This window comes from Chelonia mydas, chromosome 1 (assembly GCF_015237465.2).
Source record: "Chelonia mydas isolate rCheMyd1 chromosome 1, rCheMyd1.pri.v2, whole genome shotgun sequence".
NCBI lineage: Eukaryota > Metazoa > Chordata > Testudines > Cheloniidae > Chelonia > Chelonia mydas.
The window spans coordinates 322842562-322864160 of record NC_057849.1 but is presented as its reverse complement, the minus strand read 5'-3'; the positions used below and the strand labels follow the sequence as shown (position 1 = coordinate 322864160).

At 40.1% G+C, this 21599-nt stretch overlaps 1 protein-coding gene across 2 annotated transcripts in view; it reads right to left on the bottom strand.

Moving 5' to 3' along the window:
- RELN (reelin) overlaps positions 1 to 21599 on the bottom strand; it is a 463371-nt gene that overhangs the window by 308426 nt on the left and 133346 nt on the right. For both annotated transcript variants that reach the window (XM_037889192.2, XM_037889193.2), the window contains exon 3: positions 20144 to 20279. In XM_037889192.2, coding sequence (XP_037745120.1) covers positions 20144 to 20279 — 136 coding nt within the window. The remainder of the gene's footprint in view (positions 1 to 20143; positions 20280 to 21599) is intronic.

Sequence of the window (21599 nt, the reverse complement as noted above, 5' to 3'; positions counted from 1 at the left end):
ACATTGAAAAGGAAGACTGACTGTTTTGTATTATTCATGTCTTACTGCTTACTGTTTTAAATCCTCCCCTGCCTATGTGGAAAACAACATAGATTAATAGAGACCTGCTTGTTTTCAAGAGATTATAAATGTATTTCACAAAAAATATATTAAATAATGTATATCTTATAACTTGGTTCAGCTGAATTATGCTGAGTTAAGGAGGCTATTTAGAAGACTATACATAATATGTTAGATTTTTCATCACTAAGGAGTAGAGGATCCAAGTCAGCCAACAGTAATAGTATGTTTGAAAAAATTATCTTACATTGTTACAGTATCTGTAAAATACTTGTTACAGGAGTTGCCATTAGGACATCAGCACTTATCAACGGTAGCTACAAAGTGGTGTTTGAGACACTGCATTTATTTTTTCTTACAAATAATAAATTATAATATCAATATCACTATAGCATGTTGGAGCTCTAGTCATGGACCAAGACCCATTGTGCAAGGTGGTGTGCAAACACAGAACAACTGATGGTTCCTTTCCCAAAGAGCTTACAATCTAAGCAAGCAATACTCAGTAATAAGGTAATATTGTGATGCCTCAGATATATGTATGGTCACTATTGGTAAATGATGACTTTTTTTATAGTCACCACTGTAGGCAAGGCTGGAACCATTTTCTAGGACCTGATCCAAAACCCAGTTAATAGAATGGAGTCTTTTCTATTGATTTCAGCAGGCTTTGAATCAGGACCATAGCATTTGTGGGGATGTACGTGTCACAAGAGGGCTAGAAGAAATACATGAAAAAGGGCATTCTAAATGGCCTCAGAAGAATTTCACATTCTTGGCAGCTGAAAAATATTCAAGTGAATGACAAATATCAATAATATGTTCATCCTGGGACAAGTCTCAAAGACTTTGCTCATTTTCTATACAGATCTTTCTCAGTCAAAAATCCCATTAAAGTAACTAGAAGGTTTGGTCAAAATAAGGACTGAGTAAAGGAACTGTGTACAAGAAAACTAGAAAGAAAAAACTAAAATAGTTGTAATTCACACTGTTAGTTGTTTCGATGCAAGTCTGTATGTGAACACTCTTTGTTTTGGAACAATAGTGCCCTATTTAGATATAACTTAAGCCATATATTGAAATAGCTCACTGACCAGCTTAAATTATATGGAAATAGAGCGCTCTTATTCCAGAATAAAGTGTGTCCACATACAGACTTGCACCGAAATAGCTAAAGATGTGATTAACAACCAATTTAGTTACAGTATTTGAGTTCCAGTTTCCATGTAGACAAGCTCTGATTAAGGACTCTAGGATTTGGCACTCTGCTAGAAGTATTAACAACAATACAACTTAATGACTTTCCCTGAAATTAATCCTCCAGTCAGTTATTTTGATTATGAAACCACACCATTTTGGTGACATATTAATAGTAGCAGAATGTAGATTGTAGCAGAATATAGCTACATAAGAGGAAGCAAAACAGATTAGCTAACATTTCATTTTTTATTGGTTGGAATTATTTAAAATAATAATAGATTTGGTTTTTTAAAATAAACTTAATTGAGATGGGAAGAATAGACCTCAGAGCTTTATACAGTTTGAAAAACAATTAGGAAGCATGTGATGGGATATACTTCCCATATTGTTCTTGACATGCCCACCCTGAGCTACTGTAGGGTCACCCAGCAGAGGGTCAAAGTCTATTTTTCAGGGGAGGAGAATAGGAAACGTGGCAGAGATTCAGTGTTTGGAGAACCAATGCAGCTGGTGCTAATTTAAGTTTTGCCACTAACTTCAATGGGGCCTATATTTCATTCCTTGACTTTTGGGGGACATAAACTTCAAAGAAATGCCCTTTTAACAGAGACTGAGGTGAAACAATTAATTTTCTTATTTGTGTTGGACAAGCATTATTTGCTTCCCGCAAAGTCCCCAGCCCTCAGGCACACATAAGAAGTCCTGATGAATACTACATTTGAAATTAATCTCTGCTGTACTTCATCCAAAGAAGAAGGGAGAGGGAAATATCATTCAGTTTTGCTTTTGTACATCAAGAGTAGGAACAGAGCATCCTAATGTGTTTTCTACTGACTATTTAAACAATCAAACCAAAATTTCAAACAAAATCTAAACTGAAGCATTAAAAACACAAAAAAATTGGTAGTCTGTTTCTACAGCAGGACCATTGCATATTTAAGTGCTTTGCTGGATTGAAATTCTGCGGCACCTTGCAGGGTAGAGCCCCTAATGATATTAATTCTATAAAAACAAAGTACTTAGCAAAATTCTCTTGCAAGAAGTCCAGTGCCTCCTGCAGATGCATACACACAATGCTCTTATCTGAAACTCATCCATGCATTAAACATTTTCTGTATTCTCCATTCCAAAGATTGCATTAAAATTATCTGACTCACTCGACTGTCTATAGGTACATCCCAAAGCTGAGATCTTATAAAAGAGTTCTGTGCAGACATTCTATCTGGCTGTGGAAATTTTTTTTGTAGGACTGGGGTCTACCTTCCTAGTACATCTGGGATATATGTGTGTGTGTGTGTGTGTGTGTGTGTGTGTGTGTGTGTGTGCGTGCGTGTGATGGGGAAGGAAGGGAATAGACCATAGTTTTATATATTATTCATCTCTATGATTTCACAGTGTGACTCACTCAATGTTCAAACCCCACTGTTTAGAAACACCCAGCATTTCCACAACAGTTCAAGCAATTTCCACTTCATGTCCATTTCAATGAGCATAATTCTTCCAGGGGCTCATCTTCAAAACCTAATTATCAATCAAAATATATACCACCCAAGTAATGGGTACATTTCTCAATGGGGAATAAATTAAAATCTAATCTCAGCTTCTAAAATTCTCCAATGAACATTTGTGAGAAGGGAAGTATTCTCATTGCAAATGATTTATTATTTAGACTCTACTAGCAGAAAATGATCAGCTTCCATTTTCTCTCATGCAGAAGGTGCCAAGGTCCAATATGGAAATATTCCAAAATTTTAACAAAACATCCAAAGGCAACGCTAAACAACAGCCTCCTGCTACAGTACAAGTATGTGATATACAAAAGTTGTAGCTGTACAAAGGAGAGAGGAGGGAAACAGAGTATTGCTAATATTGTCACGACATTTTTCAATTACTATTTTTGGCATTGCATGACTCAATTGAAAGGAGGAATGTATCCTTTACAACCAGTAGAGACAGGGAAAACCTATGCCTATCATTTGAGCAGAGTCCAAACAACCTTTTGGTAGAACTGGTGTGTCCTTTTCTTTTAAATCATTTTTCACATGCTCACTCTTCCTGATTTGTGCTGATGTGAGCATGTTGGGTCGCGTCAGGTACTTGGCAGACTGCATCCCCGGAAACAAGACAGCACCATGCACTTTATGGTACGAAATGGCCTTTTTTTTGTGTGAGATCTTTGAGAAAGAATTAAATTACTGGACAATCCTCCTCTCCTCAGAGTGAACTCTAAAGTGAATATTGCTTCCTCAGGCAAAAAGGCAAAATAAGATGTAAAATGTCATGCAGCTCTTCCCTTTATTTGCAGTCCTTTATCATAGAGCTAATCAGGAATTTTTTAATTAAATTTTTTGGTTGGAAAACGTGGATTCATCCAAACTGAAAGTTTTCACGGAAATGTATCAGTTTTGATTACTCTTTCATTAGGAAAGATTTCTCAGGTCCAGAACGGAACAGTTGGTCAAAACATCAGCCTGAGAGAAAAACAGCCAATAGCTCAGTGATTAGAGCTGTCAACTGGCATGTGAGAGACCTGGATTCAAGTCTCTGCTCTGCTTGATTTGGAGCTTTGACTCTCCCACATCCCCAGTAAGTCCCCTGACCACCGGGCTATTCTGGGGTAGGTTGTTCTCAGTCTCTTCTGTTGAAGCTGTTACACTTTATAAATAATGAAGTAGTCATTGGGCCAGAGGGAGACTGACTAGAGCTCAGTGGTTAGGGCACTGAGTCAGACAAAGTAGGGACCTGAACGTTGGTCTCCCACATCCCAGGCTATTCTGGGGTCTCTCCAGGGGTGCTGGAACTAGGGGTGCTGGGGGGTGCTCCTGCACTCCCTGGCTTAAAGTGGTTTCCATCATATACAGGATTTAAAGTTTTGTTCAGTGGCTCTCAGCACCCCCGCTATAAAAACTGTTCCAGCGCCAATGGGTCTCTTTGTTTTTTCATGAAATGTTTCAGAAGGTCTCGATTTCATCCCAATGTGACTGAAATGAAACGGCGAAACCTCATCATTTTTCACAAAATGGAATCCTTGTTTTCCCAGCCAGCCGTACTTTATTGCTTGCAACTGCCAACTGCTCCGCTCATTTAGAAGCTCTTGGCCCTAGACAACGATGTGGCCTGTATAAACAGCCCTGGAGTGGTGGTGAATTCCATACTGATGTTGCCTAGTAGCTCCACAAATCAGCAAAACAAACTGCTAAAACCATCTAGAGAAAGGGATCCAAACAAAGCCAAAGTTTTGATTCTCAAAATTCAAACATGTGGATCCCCTCCACATGCTCTGTCAGCACCAGAACTGCTAACACCTTACAGGACTATACACAAATTAGATTGTCATAGTCTATGGGCTTGATTCACCACTCCATCTGAGGAGGTGTGCTGAACACAGCCTGTGCCAGCTCCCATGATTCTGAGCCATCTTGCCTCTACTAAGCAGCCCTAACTTTCATCACTGGCATAAGGTCCCTTATGCAAGTGGAAGTTCAGGTGTAGTGGAGCTTTGCCATGTTCCCTCACACCCCTGTCCCATCCACACTGCACTCTCAGAACACCCCAACATGCCTCTTCCCTCCTCATATGCAAGAGGTCCACTGGCAGAGTTCCCCAGTGGTCCCCAAATTGTGGGGCGCAGAGGAACATTCAGGGGTGTGTGCAGAAGGGCCTGGTTCAGCCCCCATGGGAAGCAGTCAGAGGGTGCCACCCAGCCCCGCTCTGCCCCTAGCCCAGCTCTGGCCCCAGCCACAGCTCCATTCCGCCCCCAGCCACAGCTCCACTCCACCCCCTGCTCTGCCCCCAGCCTAGCTCTTCCCTCATTCCCTTTTCGTCCCCAGGCCAGCTCTGCCTCTAGCCCCAGCTCCTCCCTCCATCCCCAGGTCTGCCCCCAGTTCCACCTTCAGCCCAAGCTAATCTGCTGAGTCAACTGTGCAGTAATGAAGGGGGGACGTGGACAGATTCCATTACTGCTGCAACAGGAAAAAGTTTGGGCACCCTAGACTGTGGGAATTCTTCACTGGTCATTTCCAGCTGCTTTCAGGCAGTGTAAAATAAGCATCCTTGGTGCACCAGAGATGCAAGATCAATTTCTGCAGAATCAGTGAGGTCTAAGCTGTTTGGGGATCATATTCAACAGAGCCATAATGATACCATGTATGGTAGTTAGCAGTTAGTATTCACTGAAAAATGCACAAACACTGAAGATAAAAGAAATAATCTGGGCACGACATCAAAATGAGACCTGTTTAGAGCCAAGTTCCTAATCAACTATTGGCCTGTGCTTTTTTCAGAAATGCTTCACATAATGTTGATTGGCAGCATAACAAAGCTTGTTTCAAGAGAAGAGCCTAGGGAAGAGGGAATGCTTTGTGTCAGACGCATCACAGTTCCACTAAACTGAAACACCAGAAGGAGCAAACAGTCATGTTTTTTTTAAAAAAAGCATGTTATCAAGAACACTGAAAAATAAAACAGCCGGAATATTGGGTTAATATTTGACTCATTCTTAGGGATCTAGCACATGGTTCTTAATTGCAAACAGCAGCAAAAGGAAAAGTATTCTAGGTTCATTCATGTCTGGTGTTTCACCAAATGTTTTAAATGTAATTCTGCAGTTATCATGCTGCATTTTGTCCGTGATGAACAACTGTGGGCAAGGATTGTGTTAGCTGGACAGTGTACCACAGAAAGCTTATATCAACTTTATTTACTGAAAGACCCACAAGACTCTTCCTTGAAAAAATACATACTGCAGTAGCTCATTCCAGTTTTAAAGAACCCGAATTCTATGTACTACATGATTTAATATATTGTTGATCAGAAAGCAGCTATTGTTGCATAAAACCGGCACAACAATGGTGGAAAGAGTACTTTGCTATATGGACAATAGTAGAACACATCTTCCGATCCTGAAACCTTGTATAATTTCTAACAAGAAAGTGAGTGCTGAAAAAGTAGCCTTAGTCCAAGTAATAACGTGTACCCAGCTGTTGAAAAATAAACTAGAGAAAACATGGGCAAACTTCCAATTCTGAGTGGCCCTTTCTCATCTCATACAAATTAAGGCTGGTGAGAATTTCCAGAATTGATAACCTTTTGTTTTTCAAGGAGGCAATGTGGCGCCCCTCCAGTGGATAGGGAAATGCAATAGGACTGAGGAAACCTGAGTTCTCTTTCCAGCTCTGCCAATATCCTGCTGTTTGATCATAAGAATTATCCTGCTTGGTTGTTTGACTAGTGGCAACCATGGAGAAAAACGTCTAACCATGCTGGTAGATGTATAAAAATTTCTCAGCTGACACAACAGCAGACCCGCTAAACGATGTGTAATTGTACTCTGAATGGTGATGCTGTAAAAATAGCATCATGGGGTGCCATGTCCATTGTATCCAAATGTAGTCTCAGTTAATAAGTCAAATGCTGTTTTTTCTAACTTCCAGTCCTGGAAACTCACCCTGGGCTCTAGAATCAAACTGAATTCTTCTCTTCTTTTATTTCAAGAATATAAAAGCAAATGGGACCATGGAGGGAGAATACCAGTGCAGTTGCCTAAACTGTTACAGGTGCCAGTCTCTTCTATTCTCTGCCTGTGGCACACAACAGTTTAGTCTCCTGAGAACTGAAATGCTTTAATCTAACCTATGTTACTGGACTCAACATAGAGGTAAACTGGGTGAAATTCAATGGCTTGTGATCTACAGGAAATCAGATTATGTGATCTAATGGTTCTTTCTGCCTTTAAACTCTATGAAACTAAGAATTCAAGATTCCTGAATCTCAGAATTCCTCTGCCATCAGCAAATAGTTGTGAAACCATTGGAAACATTTTTGTTTCATCCCCCTTTAGTGGTCGATTCACCTAGAGGATGACAACCTACTACTAGTGCTATCCATTAGTCCACTAGCTCATATGTGCTCTGAATCTAAAGGTTCCAATCCTGTTGATACTCTGTGTTCATGTCAAAATGATTCCACATGCTTGAATTTCTGTGTTTTCAGTTTGCTTTTTTAAAACTTAGAAAATAATAACCCACAAAAATACATTAAAATAAGGTAAAGTTGCAAAGTCAAGCACAAAAGGCTAGAATATGCCAGAATTAAGATTGTTTGTGACTTAAGGTTATGCATATGCATTATAATACAGTCTATAATTATATGATCACAAATCACAACAAAAACTGAGGCAGGGGACCTACAGACAACAGCCTTTTTTCACACACAACTCTGATCCACCCCCCAAAGTATCATTAAGGCTGTGAGTCCGTCATGGAGGTCACGGAAGTGACGGATTCCGTGGCTTTCTGGGACCTCCATGACTTCTGCGGCAGCTGGAGCAGCTGGCTCCAGGGCTGCCTGAGCAGCTTGGGCAGCCCCTGAGCCAGCTGCACCAGCCGCTGCTGGGGCAGCCTCAGGCTGCCACGACCCCTGCCCGCTGCTGCCCGGCCCTCCCTCCCCAGCACTGGGCGGGTCCTAGGCCGCACACCATCACCCCCCCGAACACTCCAGGGCTGTGCGCCACTCCCCCCGCCCAGCACATGCTGCACCCCTGGGCCACCCGCAGAGCACCCACAGTGCCCCAGGATGCCCCCACCGCAGCACCCAAATTTTAGCCAGGGGTATATAGTACAAGTCATAGACAGGTCACCAGCCATGAATTTTTATTTACTGCCCGTGACCTGTCCATGACTTTTACTAAAAATACCTGTGACTAAAACGTAGCTTTATATATCATCCATTCTTTGTATTGAATTAGTCAGGGGTCCTATGGAAAAAATAGTATGTGATCATGTAATTAAAGACTCTTATTATAATGCATATGTACATACCCTGGGGCTGAATTTAGCTTGCCTGGGCAACCGTTTGAGAACTTGACTTTTCTACTTTAATGTTCTTTTGTTGTTATTGTGTGTGGTAATAAATACAATACAGACTAACACGGCTGCTATCTGAAACCTGTCATATTTAACTTTGAAAGTATTTTCCTGTATTTCTTTCAGTAATTATTTTTAACAAACTAAAAAGTTAGTAAACAGGCTGTCTTAAATGACAGTTTAGCTAAGTGGTTTACCAGGAGATTGTGGTTCACTCAGACAGTATGTCACTTTTCCACCATGGTTAAAAGACTAATATAGCAGACTGTGTAATCTTCTTGGCTGGTTGTTCAATATTTCCACAATTCTCATCATGGGGTTTCTATAAATGTTTTAAATGGGGAACCAGGCTTTTAAATCACAGCCTTTATTTTATGTATTGTTTGTATAATATGATATTTCAGGTTCATGTATTAACATAGTTGCCAACTAACAGCAATGGTCCCGGACACATAGACATGCAAATTTCATTTCTGGAAGAGAGTACTTAAAATTTCCCAGAAGGGAGTTGTATTATTAGGGGATTATAGTAACATGACCACATGGAAAAAGCATATTTGATTTCCTGTAACTTCACTTTAAACCAGGGGTGCCAAACGTCGTCTCTGGAGAGGGCCAAATTACATTTTAATTTATGGCCGGGGTGGCCAACCTGTGGCTCCAGAGTCGCATGCGGCTCTTCAGAAGTTAATATGCGGCTCCTTGTATAGGCACCGACTCCGGGGCTGGAGCTACAGGTGCCAACTTTCCAATGTGCCAGGGGGTGCTCACTGCTCAACCTGTGACTTTCTGAGCCTGCCATGCCCTCGCTCCTTCCCCTCCCCACCAGAGCCTCCTGCACACCACGAAACAGCTGATCGAGAGGTGCAGGGAGGCAGGGGGAGGCACTGATTGACGGGGCTGCTGGTGGGTGGGAGACGCTGGGAGCGGGGGGAGCTGAAGGTGGGAGCTGCTGACGTATTACTGTGGCTCTTTGGCAATGTACAATTGGTAAATTCTAGCTCCTTCTCAGGCTCAGGTTGGCCACTCCTGATTTATGGCCTTTGGATTAGGTCTATTACAAAATTAGGGTCATATTCTACTCTCCTTCAACAGTATGGTTGTCTGCACTACTATTCAGTCCCCACTTTTGTTGAGCAATGTTACTACATGCTGCCTCAGACAATATGCACCTCAGGGTTGAATATAAGGGTGCTAATCTATCCCTTAGTAAGTTACTGTTACATTCAAGTTTACTTAGGGGAAAAAATGAGGTAAGTAACTTGTAGGACCACAGCTATTTCTGCCCTTTTTTGGCTATTTGCACATGCAGGTACCCAGCATGTACACACAATTCCACTAACTGTGTGAATTAGGTGACAAAATTATTAGAAAATAAGAGTATTTTTTAGTATTTCATTAGATTTAATTTACCATGCATCAAGATGAATGGGGCAGTTCAAATCTCTTAGATCCGTTGTTATATGCTACCTACAGATTCAGTAAGACAACACTGTAAAGTTAACAAATTCAGTTCATATTTGAACGGAGTTTTTTATGACCACAAGGTCTAAAAATATAGGTTTTTTTAAATAATAGCTTACATTCTGCAATCAGAATCTGTCACGGATGCTTGATAAATACTTAAATAGGCAGTAACAACCCACAGGATGGGTGGTTAATACACTGGTTTAATCTCCAAGTTAGCATACAAGTTACGTGCAATGTGTTCATAGCAGCAATCAAAATGATATTTTCTTCAGTGGCTAATTAAAAATAGAAATGTATGACACATATATACTTCTAAACACAAAGAAAAGAATATTTTTCTATAACACACCGAATATTGCTCTATAATATTGTATTTATAGACTTCTGTTGTAAATTATTCCAGAGATTAAAGCACAAATTGCTTTTGCAATTGAGGTCATCCTTATCACTTTCACAAATTGGTAAGTGAAGCTATCTATAAAAGCACCCATCTTAACAATCTAAGCTATAATGTTATGTATCATTTTGCAAAGGAGTCAAGCCAATACAAGCAGGGGCTTAACTAGGTTAGTGTGAGCTCAAAGAACAAATTGTAACAGCAACTTTTAATAGAAAGATATTATGCTATACAAATTTCCATACAAACAGTTAAATGACTTATTGGCCAAATAAAGGGCCTGATTTTGAAAGGTAATCAGCATTTACAACTCCCATTGGTTGGGAGTCATAGGTGCTCAGCACATCTTAGGATCAGTCCCAAAATTTTGCCAACAAAACTACTCTACTTGACATTAAACATTTTTAAAATTTACATTGCCAGAGTGCATCTTTAAGTATCTCTGGTGGGAAGACAGAGAAATATTCAAATGTATCATATTAAGCTGCTATCAGAAGCTTTCTACTGCTTGGAAATATCTGTACTTTTCATTTTCATAAACAATGTATTTGTAAAAGGGTGCCACTATATATTTATTGTTGATTGATTGAGATATTTAGACAACAAGAATAAACAATAGCTCAAATGCTGCCAATCTAAGCATAGTTCATTATCTGATATTGCACAGAGACAGAACAGATCTTGTAAAATTGACGCATGTCATCACTATGGCCCAGATTGTGATACCTTTACTCATGATATATAGTACGCACTGACTTCAATGGGACTACCTATGGAGTAAAGTATAAAGAGAGTAAAGCATGAGACGAGAGAGCATGAATAAAGGTATCAGAATCTAGCCCTATGTGACTTGCAGTATAAGTCTGTGTAGTCACATGATCCTATACATAATATGAATATCAAACTACATACAGTTATAAAGAGAACCGGGCTGAGAAAAGAAGAGAAGAAACTTAATCTTGCATTGACCTCAATGAGAGTTGAGTGTGCTCAGTCCCTTTTAGGATTGAGCTCTAACAGAGCACAGAGAGACCAAGGGTGAAATCCTGGTGCTACTAAAGTCCATGGGAGTTTTGCCATGGACTTCAATAGGGACAGGATGTCACTATAAGAGCCTGGGTTCTCCTCTCACTGATTTTACAATAGTGTAACTCCAGTGACTTCAATCAAGTTACTTCTGATTAACATGAGTTTAAGTAAGAGGTGGATCTGTCCTAACATTCAGAAATGACCTTGGCATTCAAGCATATCAGTGATGAAGATACTCCTCACATACCTGCCTGGCTGGGATTAAGGGATGATGGTTATTGTAAGAGATGGAGAAGATTAAGAGCTACAAAGAGATACAATATTGGTCCTAAATTGAAAGGATGACCTTTTGGTGAAGCTAGGCAGTGTAAATGAGAGACCTTGCTCCCATGAATAGAGAGTGTAGGATTAATAGAATGATCAAAATTCACATAATTATGAGTTGAAACTCAATCTTAAACTGGAGATTATTTAATTCTATATTCCACTCCTCAAGTCTTTTAAACTGGCATAGTTCTCTACTTCTAAATAAATACATTACAATATTTTAAATCATGTCATTAATCTAAGTGTGGATGCTACTAACTTGAATTCATTGTGTTTTTCGTTCTCCTACACATACATGTCTGGTGAACTCCACCCCAGTTCAGTAGTGTTTAAAAGTTACTATAGGACAGCTGTTAGGTGGCCTGTGAGAGATTGGTTTGGTGGTTTCTGTCAAGTTCTCAGGGCAGAAGTATAAACATTACAAAAAATCCACCGACATAGCTGGCACTAATTAGCAGCAATTTGTTATCAGTCTCAGCAGAGGTCAAGGACTGAATGGCTATAGAGGCTGAATTGAGACAGACATAGTGGCAACAGCATGGAGAAGCTTGCATTACTGCTGTCTGTGGTGTTCCTGTTCTGTTGGTAAACAGTCTCCTGGGTACTCATTCTGGCACCTTTCAAACGTATTAAATTTGCACTAATTTTTAAACTAGATTAGCAGTTAAAGGTGGTGGCATGTGTTGTTTAAAAGTTAATTTTGTCCAGATGTCTGTTAAGGAACAGCTACATCCTACCAAGCACAACAATGATGAAGAGCAACGAGATCAGCCTGTAGTTGCCCTTGTACATTGACATATGATGCTGGTACTTTGCCTGAAGCCCACACTTTTAAGAACAGTTGATGCAGCCAGTTGTTCACTGGTTCCAAGACACCTTTGACTAGCTGAGGTGGAATACTATCAGATTCAGCAGCATGTCCATTTCATAATTTTTAGACGGCCTTGCATATTCCTCAATTGACAGAGGATCAGTGCTTGTCCCTGGGTCTCCAGCCATGTCTCCAGTCATGTAGCTCTGGACAGTTGTCAGCGGGTGTGTAGTTCAGTGAGCTTTCATAATGTGTTTCCTATCAGTCCAGGACCTCATCTATCAATGAGCAAAGAGAGCTGTCTGGTTTTGTTAGGGGATGTTAGAAGGCTGTTTATGGCTACCAGGCAGGTATGTGATGGCTCCGGCAGGATGCAGATTGTTGTACTTTAAGCTTTGTCATCCAGGTAGTTGATGTAGATCTCATGATCACGTTTTGCCATGGCCTGGAATATGGCTTTCAGCTGTTTATGTTCTTGGACAACTCCCTGTTTGTGTGCTTCTGCCTTTTTCGCTAATATAGCAAGCACTCTTCAGAAGGCCAAGGTTTCTTGAGAGACCACCTGAAGCCGATTGTTTCAGCAGTGGCGTGGTGTGTAATCTTCACACCGGTATTGGTGTGAGAGTGTGTGTTTGATCACAGCTTTCGCCACCTTTCTGAACAGCCTCACATGTGCAGCAGAGTTGCATTCTTGCCCTGGCACTATTCTGCTGAGCTATCAACTGGATATTAGGATTTGCTGCTTCACACCTTGGAATCAAGGTTGGTCAAGAAGTGTTCACCAACCAAGACTACGCCAGTGATACTACCTGGCTTGCAGAGAAGTCAGAGAATTTCAGCCACATCCTCCAAGGTCTTTAAGACATTGCCCGCACTATGGAATTGAATATCTCATGGCAGACGATCAAGCTCCAGAACCTCAGAGTTGGGCTACCAGAACCCAAGCACAGCTCAAGTGGTTGCAGCAAACTGGACTTTCTTTGAGAAATAGATCTTACCACCCCTCACATGAAGTCCATGTCTCATTTATGGATGCAAAAATGTCTTCATGCTGAGACAAAGTTCAGGCTCTATCAAACCTATATACCTTCTCTATCACTATACTGGTCAAAAACCAGGACCCTTTTACAAGCAGACTTGGAGTGGTTAGAGACATTCCATACGTGCAGTCAACACCAAATCCTGAGCATACAGCGGTTTGACTTTGAGAGAAATGTAATAATCTTGCAGAGATCTGGCCTTCCTTCAGTTGCTCATTATATTCGAAAAGCAGCATTGTAAGCTCTTCAGACATGCCACAAGGATGGACAAAAATGCCCCAGTTCACCATGCTGTAAAGCTCTCCATCAATAGGTAAAGGGGTGCATGCACTGTTCCTATCTGTTGCTGCCCACAGGGCTGCTCCAGAGATTCATGGATTCACAGGGCTGAGCCAGATCCAGGAACTTCACTACACGATGTAGGTCATTGTGGTCACTCTGGCTGGTGCAGTGGTGCTCAGTAGACAGTGGATGTTTGATGATGATTCAGAAACATAAATTGCTTACATTTTCCTAGGACAGATGCCTTCCCTAGTGTATACATTAACTGTTTATACAAACAATTAAAGGTGGGGTTTCCAGTAGTGATCACTGATGGCCTAACTGTGCTCCCATTAAAGTTAATGGGAAAACTCCCATTGGTTTCAGTGGGAACAGTTTTATGCCAGCACTGAGGGCTTTTGAAAACCCACCCTAAATTTGTTTAAATGTAAATCTGCAGTTATAGTAACTTTTAGCTTTTCATAGACCTGTCCTCCAGCTCTCCTTGAAAGTGAAAATTATACAAAATACTGATTCAGGAATATAGGAATTCAATGCAAAATGCTAGCAAAAACATGTTTTGGAAAGTCACCACTCCTATAAATGACCTGAAAATCCCAGACTTGGGTAGGACCAACAATTATTTCATGAGCAATCCTTTAAAAGAAGACAAACAAACATCTGAGAAGGAAAGGAAATAAAATAGGGGTAGGAAGAAGAAAAAATGTCTTCTTATCCTGCTCTGGATTTCTTTGTATAATGACCTCCTCCTCCCAGCTAACTCAAAGTATAGACACGATCATGGACTAGAGCTGGATTAACAGTTTCTATACTGTTAATTCATCCTCTATAGCTGGGAGGAGGAACCATTATACAAAGGGAACCTTCAAAACTATGATAATACAAATAATAAATATTATGAAGAAGTTGCGATGATGTAACAGTAAATTTCCTTCGAGTCACTATGCACAGCTGCTGTGCAATGCTATGTGCTGTAGGAAACATCTCTGGTTGAATCATGAAAATAAAGAGGCATGTATATATTCTGAATAGGCCACCATCATTAATCTTAACTACTTTCTGATTCCAATTTACCATTTGAGGTTTTAAAAAATAGGATAGGGACATATATCTTCACTGTCATTGCAGTTTGTGATATATTAAAATCCAATCTATGCTCACTGTGCCCTAAGAATAGAAAGAATGCCGCATTGTTAGTAGAGGATAGTATTAATGACTAAAATTTAAAAAGCAGCCTATCAGTAGTCATTACATTCCCCACCTGCACTTATGTTCCCAAATAACCAACCCACCCACTGTTTTAAATATAAGAACAACTTAAGATTTCAGTCACAGTATGTGGAACTTTGATACGCGCAGCTTGTCGGTGATGGAAAGGAAAAAAATCCTCATCTAAAACACAGACAGCACAATTAATTTTGACTAGCATAACAGATGCCACTATTTTGAGTGACAAGAGACATGCATGTAGAAAGCCTTAGAAACCTCAAACTGTTCGAATTGTTCACCTATTAATTATGGCACAGTCTGGCTTTAATATTTTTTATGAATGAGTCAGGCCTGAAATATGTCTATTTCCAACCCTACTGTAGGTGTGTTTCCCTTCAGAGACCTAATTTACCAGAACTTTAGGCTGGATGAATGGAAATTGCTTTTTCTAAATTTTTTTAAGGTGACATACAAAAATTATATTACATTGCTAGAATATGAGGATATGTTATGCTTTGCAACTTTGACAGCACTTAATATGACACAATATAACCTAATAATGATTCAGGCTTTTCAAACAAAATTACTGGAGAGAATCAGTTGGAGAATTAATATCCTTTTTTTTTTTTTTTTTTTTTTTTTACATGTAGTAAGCAAGCTGGATTACCCAAAAGAAAAAAATATAAAGTTGTTGGCTAAGATTTTCTGATATTTCAGTATGATAGGTTTATTCTGTTTTATGTCAAGACTTGGAATCTGGACAATATCAAAACAGAGCTGTCAGTTACTAAATACCTAGGATTATGAATGGACACAAAGTCAGTGGAAATATGAAAGTGATATAAACAGTCACTGGATAACTAATTATCAGTTGATCATTTACATCCACAATATGATCGATGGCTACAAGAACTCAGTTCCTACTCAAAAACCAGGCTTTCAAAACCCTGGATGAACCTACAAATTCAACCCCACCCCATTTTTGTTTCACTGGAAAATGTTAGCTGGAGAAAGATGACAGGATATTGGTTTTTGGTTAGACAAAAAAACAGAACAACAAAACGCAAGAAATGTTTAGGTCTGGAAGATGGGAACGGTGTGGTGATGAACCCTAAAAAGATGGTAGAGGTAAGGAAAAGGTATTTCCAAAGGCTGTTAAATAAGAAGAGAGAGTTGTGAGTGCAACCATCACCGACAATTACGGAGAAGCCTCAAATGGTATTGATCTCTGTATAGGAGGTAGAAAAAGCACTTAATAAGATGAAGAATGGTAAAGCAGTTGATGAAGATGAGATAACTGGGCAGTTAGAAATACTGGAATAAAGTGTCTTCACAGAGGAGTACGCATTTCCTGGCATCCTCACGATACCAGATGATTGGAGAACAGGACTGATTGTCCCTCTTTGAAAGGTTAAGGGTTGTGCAAAGAATCATAGCACCTATGAAGGCATCATCCTGCTAAATCAGCCTCTTAAAGTTCTTGAGAGAGTTTTGGAGGTAAGGGTTAAGGTGCAAGGTGGAGGAAAATATATGAAAGGACACACGGCTTTAAGAAGGGAAGGGTACTATACATGCAATATTTGCAGTGAGATAGAAGTTTGAAAGAATGATAAATAGAGAGAACAACACCCAATCACCCAGGGGTGAACACTTTGCACAAAGTGATCACTCTATATCTGACCTATCAGTCCCCATCCTGAAAGGAAACCTGCACACTTTCAAAAGATGAGCCTGGAACCTTAAATTCATTACTTTGCTAGACACTAAAAATCATGGCCTAAACAGAGACACTGGATTTATGGCTTATTACAACAATCTATAACCCACTAACCCCCTCTTTTTGTGCTTTGACTGCAGAGTTATTAACAGGACATTCTACCTTGAACGGTCCCCTTACAATATGTGCTAACTATTTATGCTAAACAATCTGTTCCACCTTGCATTTTGCTGTGATGTTGGGAGTATCTCTCCAGGATCTGAAGAAGAGCTCTGTGTGGTGCAAAAGTTTGTCTCTCTCCAACAGAAGTTGGTCCAATAAAAAATATTACCTCACCCACCTTGTCTCACTAATATCCATGGGCTGACATGGCTACAACTACACCGCACATAACTGCTCTTGAGAAAGCAGGACTTCGTTCTACATGAGCTGGTGTCTGGAGTACTGAAATGGATGGGAGGGAGACTGCAAGAAATGGAGATGATGGAGGAGCCGTACTGAGGGTCAAGAGCGAAGACGGTAACAATACATGGAATTTTGGAGAGTTTTGAGGTGACTGAGATTGAGACAAGGCAGTATGCTGAGTCCACTTCTCTTCATCCTACCTATGGAGTTAATTAGTAAGATAACTGAGCCTGTGGAGACAGAGAAAACTGATGTATGTTGATGATCTGCTTGTGACAGAATGCATCCTTGTATCTGCACTATACATACTATTGTACTCATCTTTGTAGAATGTATGCCTTGTGAGATATCATTTGAAAACTCATAACTTGCTGGTCAATCTTATCATGGTGAAATATACATAGCAACATTGCATATGAAGTTATAAACTTCTCCCACACGATGTTAAAAATGTATGTTCAAAACTCATGTAGCACCAAACTGGTCAAACAGGCCTGTCCTTAACAAAGGAGTATGTGTTTGCATTAATTTGTATTTAAGCAGTAAACAGAGTCATTAAGCAGAAAGGGGAAGGGAGGAAACAGGAAACCTGCGTCTGAGCAGACACAGGTGAAAAAATCCAGCAGGGAACGTTCTTCCACACAGATTTTGCATCTCCTGGGTCTCCCAGCTCAGCAGCCCCATGTGCCCCACTGTGCCTGTCTTAACCTGGGTCTGTGGGCAAGCTACTGTGATGAACGTCAACTCCTGGGAGAATTCTGCACCTGCACAGAAATTTTTTTTCTCCACAGAAAATTCATTGGTTTCAGAGTAACAGCTGTGTTAGTCTGTATTCGCAAAAAGAAAAGGAGTACTTGTGGCACCTTAGAGACTAACCAATTTATTTGAGCATAAGCTTTCGTGAGCTACAGCTCACTTCATCGGATGCATACTGTGGAAAGTACAGAAGATCTTTTTATACACACAAAGCATGAAAAAATGGGTGTTTACCACTACAAAAGGTTTTCTCTCCCCCCACCCCACTCTCCTGCTGGTAATAGTTTATCTAAAGTGATCACTCTCCTTACAATGTGTATGATAATCAAGTTGGGCCATTTCCAGCACAAATCCAGGTTTTCTTCCCCCCTCCCCCCACACACAAACCCACTCTCCTGTTCATAATAGCTTATCTAAAGGGATCACTCTCCTTACAATGTGTATGATAATCAAGGTGGGCCATTTCCAGCACAAATCCAGGGTTTAACAAGAATGTCTGGGGGGGGCGGGGGGAGGTAAGGAAAAAACAAGGGGAAATAGGTTACCTTGCCAACTGTGCCCACATATCTATTCAGGGGACACCATCACAGGGCCTAATAACATCAGCCACACTATCAGAGGCTCGTTCACCTGCACATCCACCAATGTGATATATGCCATCATGTGCCAGCAATGCCCCTCTGCCATGTGCATTGGTCAAACTGGACAGTCTCTACGTAAAAGAATAAATGGACACAAATCAGATGTCAAGAATTATAACATTCATAAACCAGTCGGAGAACACTTCAATCTCTCTGGTCACGCGATTACAGACATGAAAGTTGCGATATTACAACAAAAAAACTTCAAAACCAGACTCCAGCGAGAGACTGTTGAATTGGAATTCATTTGCAAATTGGATACAATTAACTTAGGCTTGAATAGAGACTGGGAGTGGCTAAGTCATTATGCAAGGTAACCTATTTCCCCTTGTTTTTTCCTTACCCCCTCTCCCCCCAGACGTTCTTGTTAAACCCTGGATTTGTGCTGGAAATGGCCCACCTTGATTATCATACACATTGTAAGGAGAGTGATCACTTTAGATAAGCTATTACCAACAGGAGAGTGGGTTTGTGTGTGGGGGGGGAGAAAACCTGGATTTGTGCTGGAAATGGCCCAACTTGATTATCATACACATTGTAAGGAGAGTGATCACTTTAGATAAGCTATTACCAGCAGGAGAGTGGGGTGGGGGAAGAGAAAACCTTTTGTAGTGGTAAACACCCATTTTTTCATGCTCTGTGTGTATAAAAAAATCTTCTATACTTTCCACAGTATGCATCCGATGAAGTGAGCTGTAGCTCACAAAAGCTTATGCTCAAATAAATTGGTTAGTCGCTAAGGTGCCACAAGTACTCCTTCGTGGTTTGAGCATTGGCCTGCTAAACCCAGGGTTGTGAGTTCAATGCTTGAGGGGGCTATTTAGGGATCTGGGGCAAAAATTGGGGGATTGGTCCTGCTTTGTGCAGGGGGTTGGACTAGATGACCTCCTGAGGTCCCTTCCAACCCTGATATTCTATGATTCTATGATTATGATTCTTTCCTTTTTGAGAAAATACATTCTGCCCCAGAAATGCTGCAGTTCCACCTTTTGCCCACCAGAGGCTGCTGTGGTGCCAGAACAGCTGGCAGCATTCATGCTGCAGGCTGTTCTGATGCCGTAGCAGCTTCTGGTGGGCAAAAGGCAGAATTGCAGCACTTCTTGGGCAGAATGTATTTTCTGTGGGAAAAAAATGAATTCTGCCTGTGCGCAGTGACACAGAATTCTCCCACGAGTAATATACTGAGAAGAATGGCAGGCAAGTGGAGGATAGACAGAGTGTGCATGGAAAAAATTAGAGAAAGATGGACTTGGGACTCTCAGTGATAGATAGGCTGGAGAGTGCACATTTGAGGTGGGCTGCATATGTGATATGAATTGGAAAAGAATGACAAGCAAAGAAAGCGTGGGGAGAAGATAACAACAAGAAAAGATGTGGAAGACTGAGGATATGATGGAAAGACTCTGTCAAGAGAAGTTAGAAGAAAAAAGGACTGGAACCCCAAGACCTACAAAGCCGCTATGAACTGGAAGGAATGGTGAAGATTAGTGGGTACCTCCAAACCTGTGTAAATGGGAAAAGGCATCAAGAAGTGAAGTGAGAAAATGTTTACCTTAATTCTTTCAGGCCTTAAAGTATAAGGGCCTGATTCTGCCAGGTGCTGGTCAACTCCAAGATGCTGAGTGCTCTTAATTCCTGTTGAATTCAACACTTTTCAGGACTGAGCCCATAATCCTTATATTTGCAAGTTTATAGTGCAGACAGTTTGGACAGTTTAATTATTTGCAAACAACAGTCACATTGACTAAACATACTGTTAGTCTGATTAAAAAGAAAGAAAATGGCAGCATAGTATATTTGTGTACAAAAATGTTCATGGTAGATTTATGTGATTATACTTCAAAATATTTATACTGAACTAGTATTTATTATATTTATTTAGCCATTCAACGATAAAAGAACCTTATTGTTTTTGATAATTGTTCCACAAACTTACATGAAATTCACACAGCCTGTTCCTGCAGGTGGAGCAATCCAAATGAAACTGAGATTTGTCGTTGGTAGATGACTCACATGAGATGCAACCACACTGCACATAAACTGATTTCCAAACTGACGATCAGACATAATTCCTAAGAGAAAGACAGAAAGGTATGATAAAAAGCAGTATATTTCAATGACTCATTGCAATGTTTTAATAGTGTTATGTAATGTATCTACATCTACAACATTTTGCTTTCGTGAATCGATGTTGCTCCATTATCTTCACAGATTTGAACAAATTAAGGATCTGGCCCATAATCTTTAAAAGAATGCAAAAAACTCTACCAACAAATTTAACACTGTTTATAAGAGTTCTATCACTTTAAAGTCATTTGCATTTTGTTGCAACAACTTTTTATGTATTTTTGAATGTGGGTGTCTTACATAAACAACTCTTTGGAATTCACTGTAGTTCATCATTAGATAAAAGAATTGTATCCCTAAAACAAAGCAACAACACTAGCGGGCAGCAACCTTTTTTCGACTCAGATCCCTTTTGTTGTTGCTTACAAATTAGTGCAGAGTTCCATTATTTTTAACACCTTTGAGCTTGCTCTCTGAAGTAACTGGAATTGTTCCCTGAAACTAAAGGCATTCTTACTCAACTGAATTACTACATCTTTAATCTTTTATACATGGTATATTAAACAGTAAATGTTTAAACTTTCCTTTATAATGTAGTTATCAAAAGCAAATACCTTGTTTCTCATCACTTGCTTCAAATATTGACCCTTCAACTCAGAAAACAGTCACATTGACTAAGCATATTGTGAGTCTGATTAAAAAGGAAAGCAAATGGCGAAAGTACATTCATGTATAAAAATGTTCATGTTAGATGTTATGTGATTATACTTCAAAATGTTCATACTGAGCTAGTATTTATTCTCAGTTCTATTTATTTCAGTTCTGATAAGAATAGATGCCACTGGCTCTAGGCTTCTTTGACAAATGTTTTGAAGTACAATTCTTATGAAATGCAACTCTAGCAATTATGCTTAACCTCTTACTCGCCTAACCAACAATGACCAAGCATAGAAAATAAACAAAAATCCCCCTTGCCATTCTCCTGAGAATTCTAGATCTTCCTCAAAAGCGAACAGATGACCTTTGCAACATACCCTACTGATTCCAGCTATGTGGGACCAGAGATGGAGTGATTTTTAAAATGGGAGACCTTCGTGAAGAATACTCAGCAGCATCCTCTCTATTAAACCAAGTATCAGAGGGGTAGCTGTGTTAGTCTGTATCCACAGAAACAACAAGGAGTCCGGTGGCTCCTTAAAGACTAACAGATTTATTTCGGCATAAGCTTTCGTGGGTAAAAAACCCACTTCTTCAGATCCATGCATCGGAAGAAGTGGATTTTTTTACCCATGAAAGCTTATGCCCAAATAAATCTGTTAGTCTTT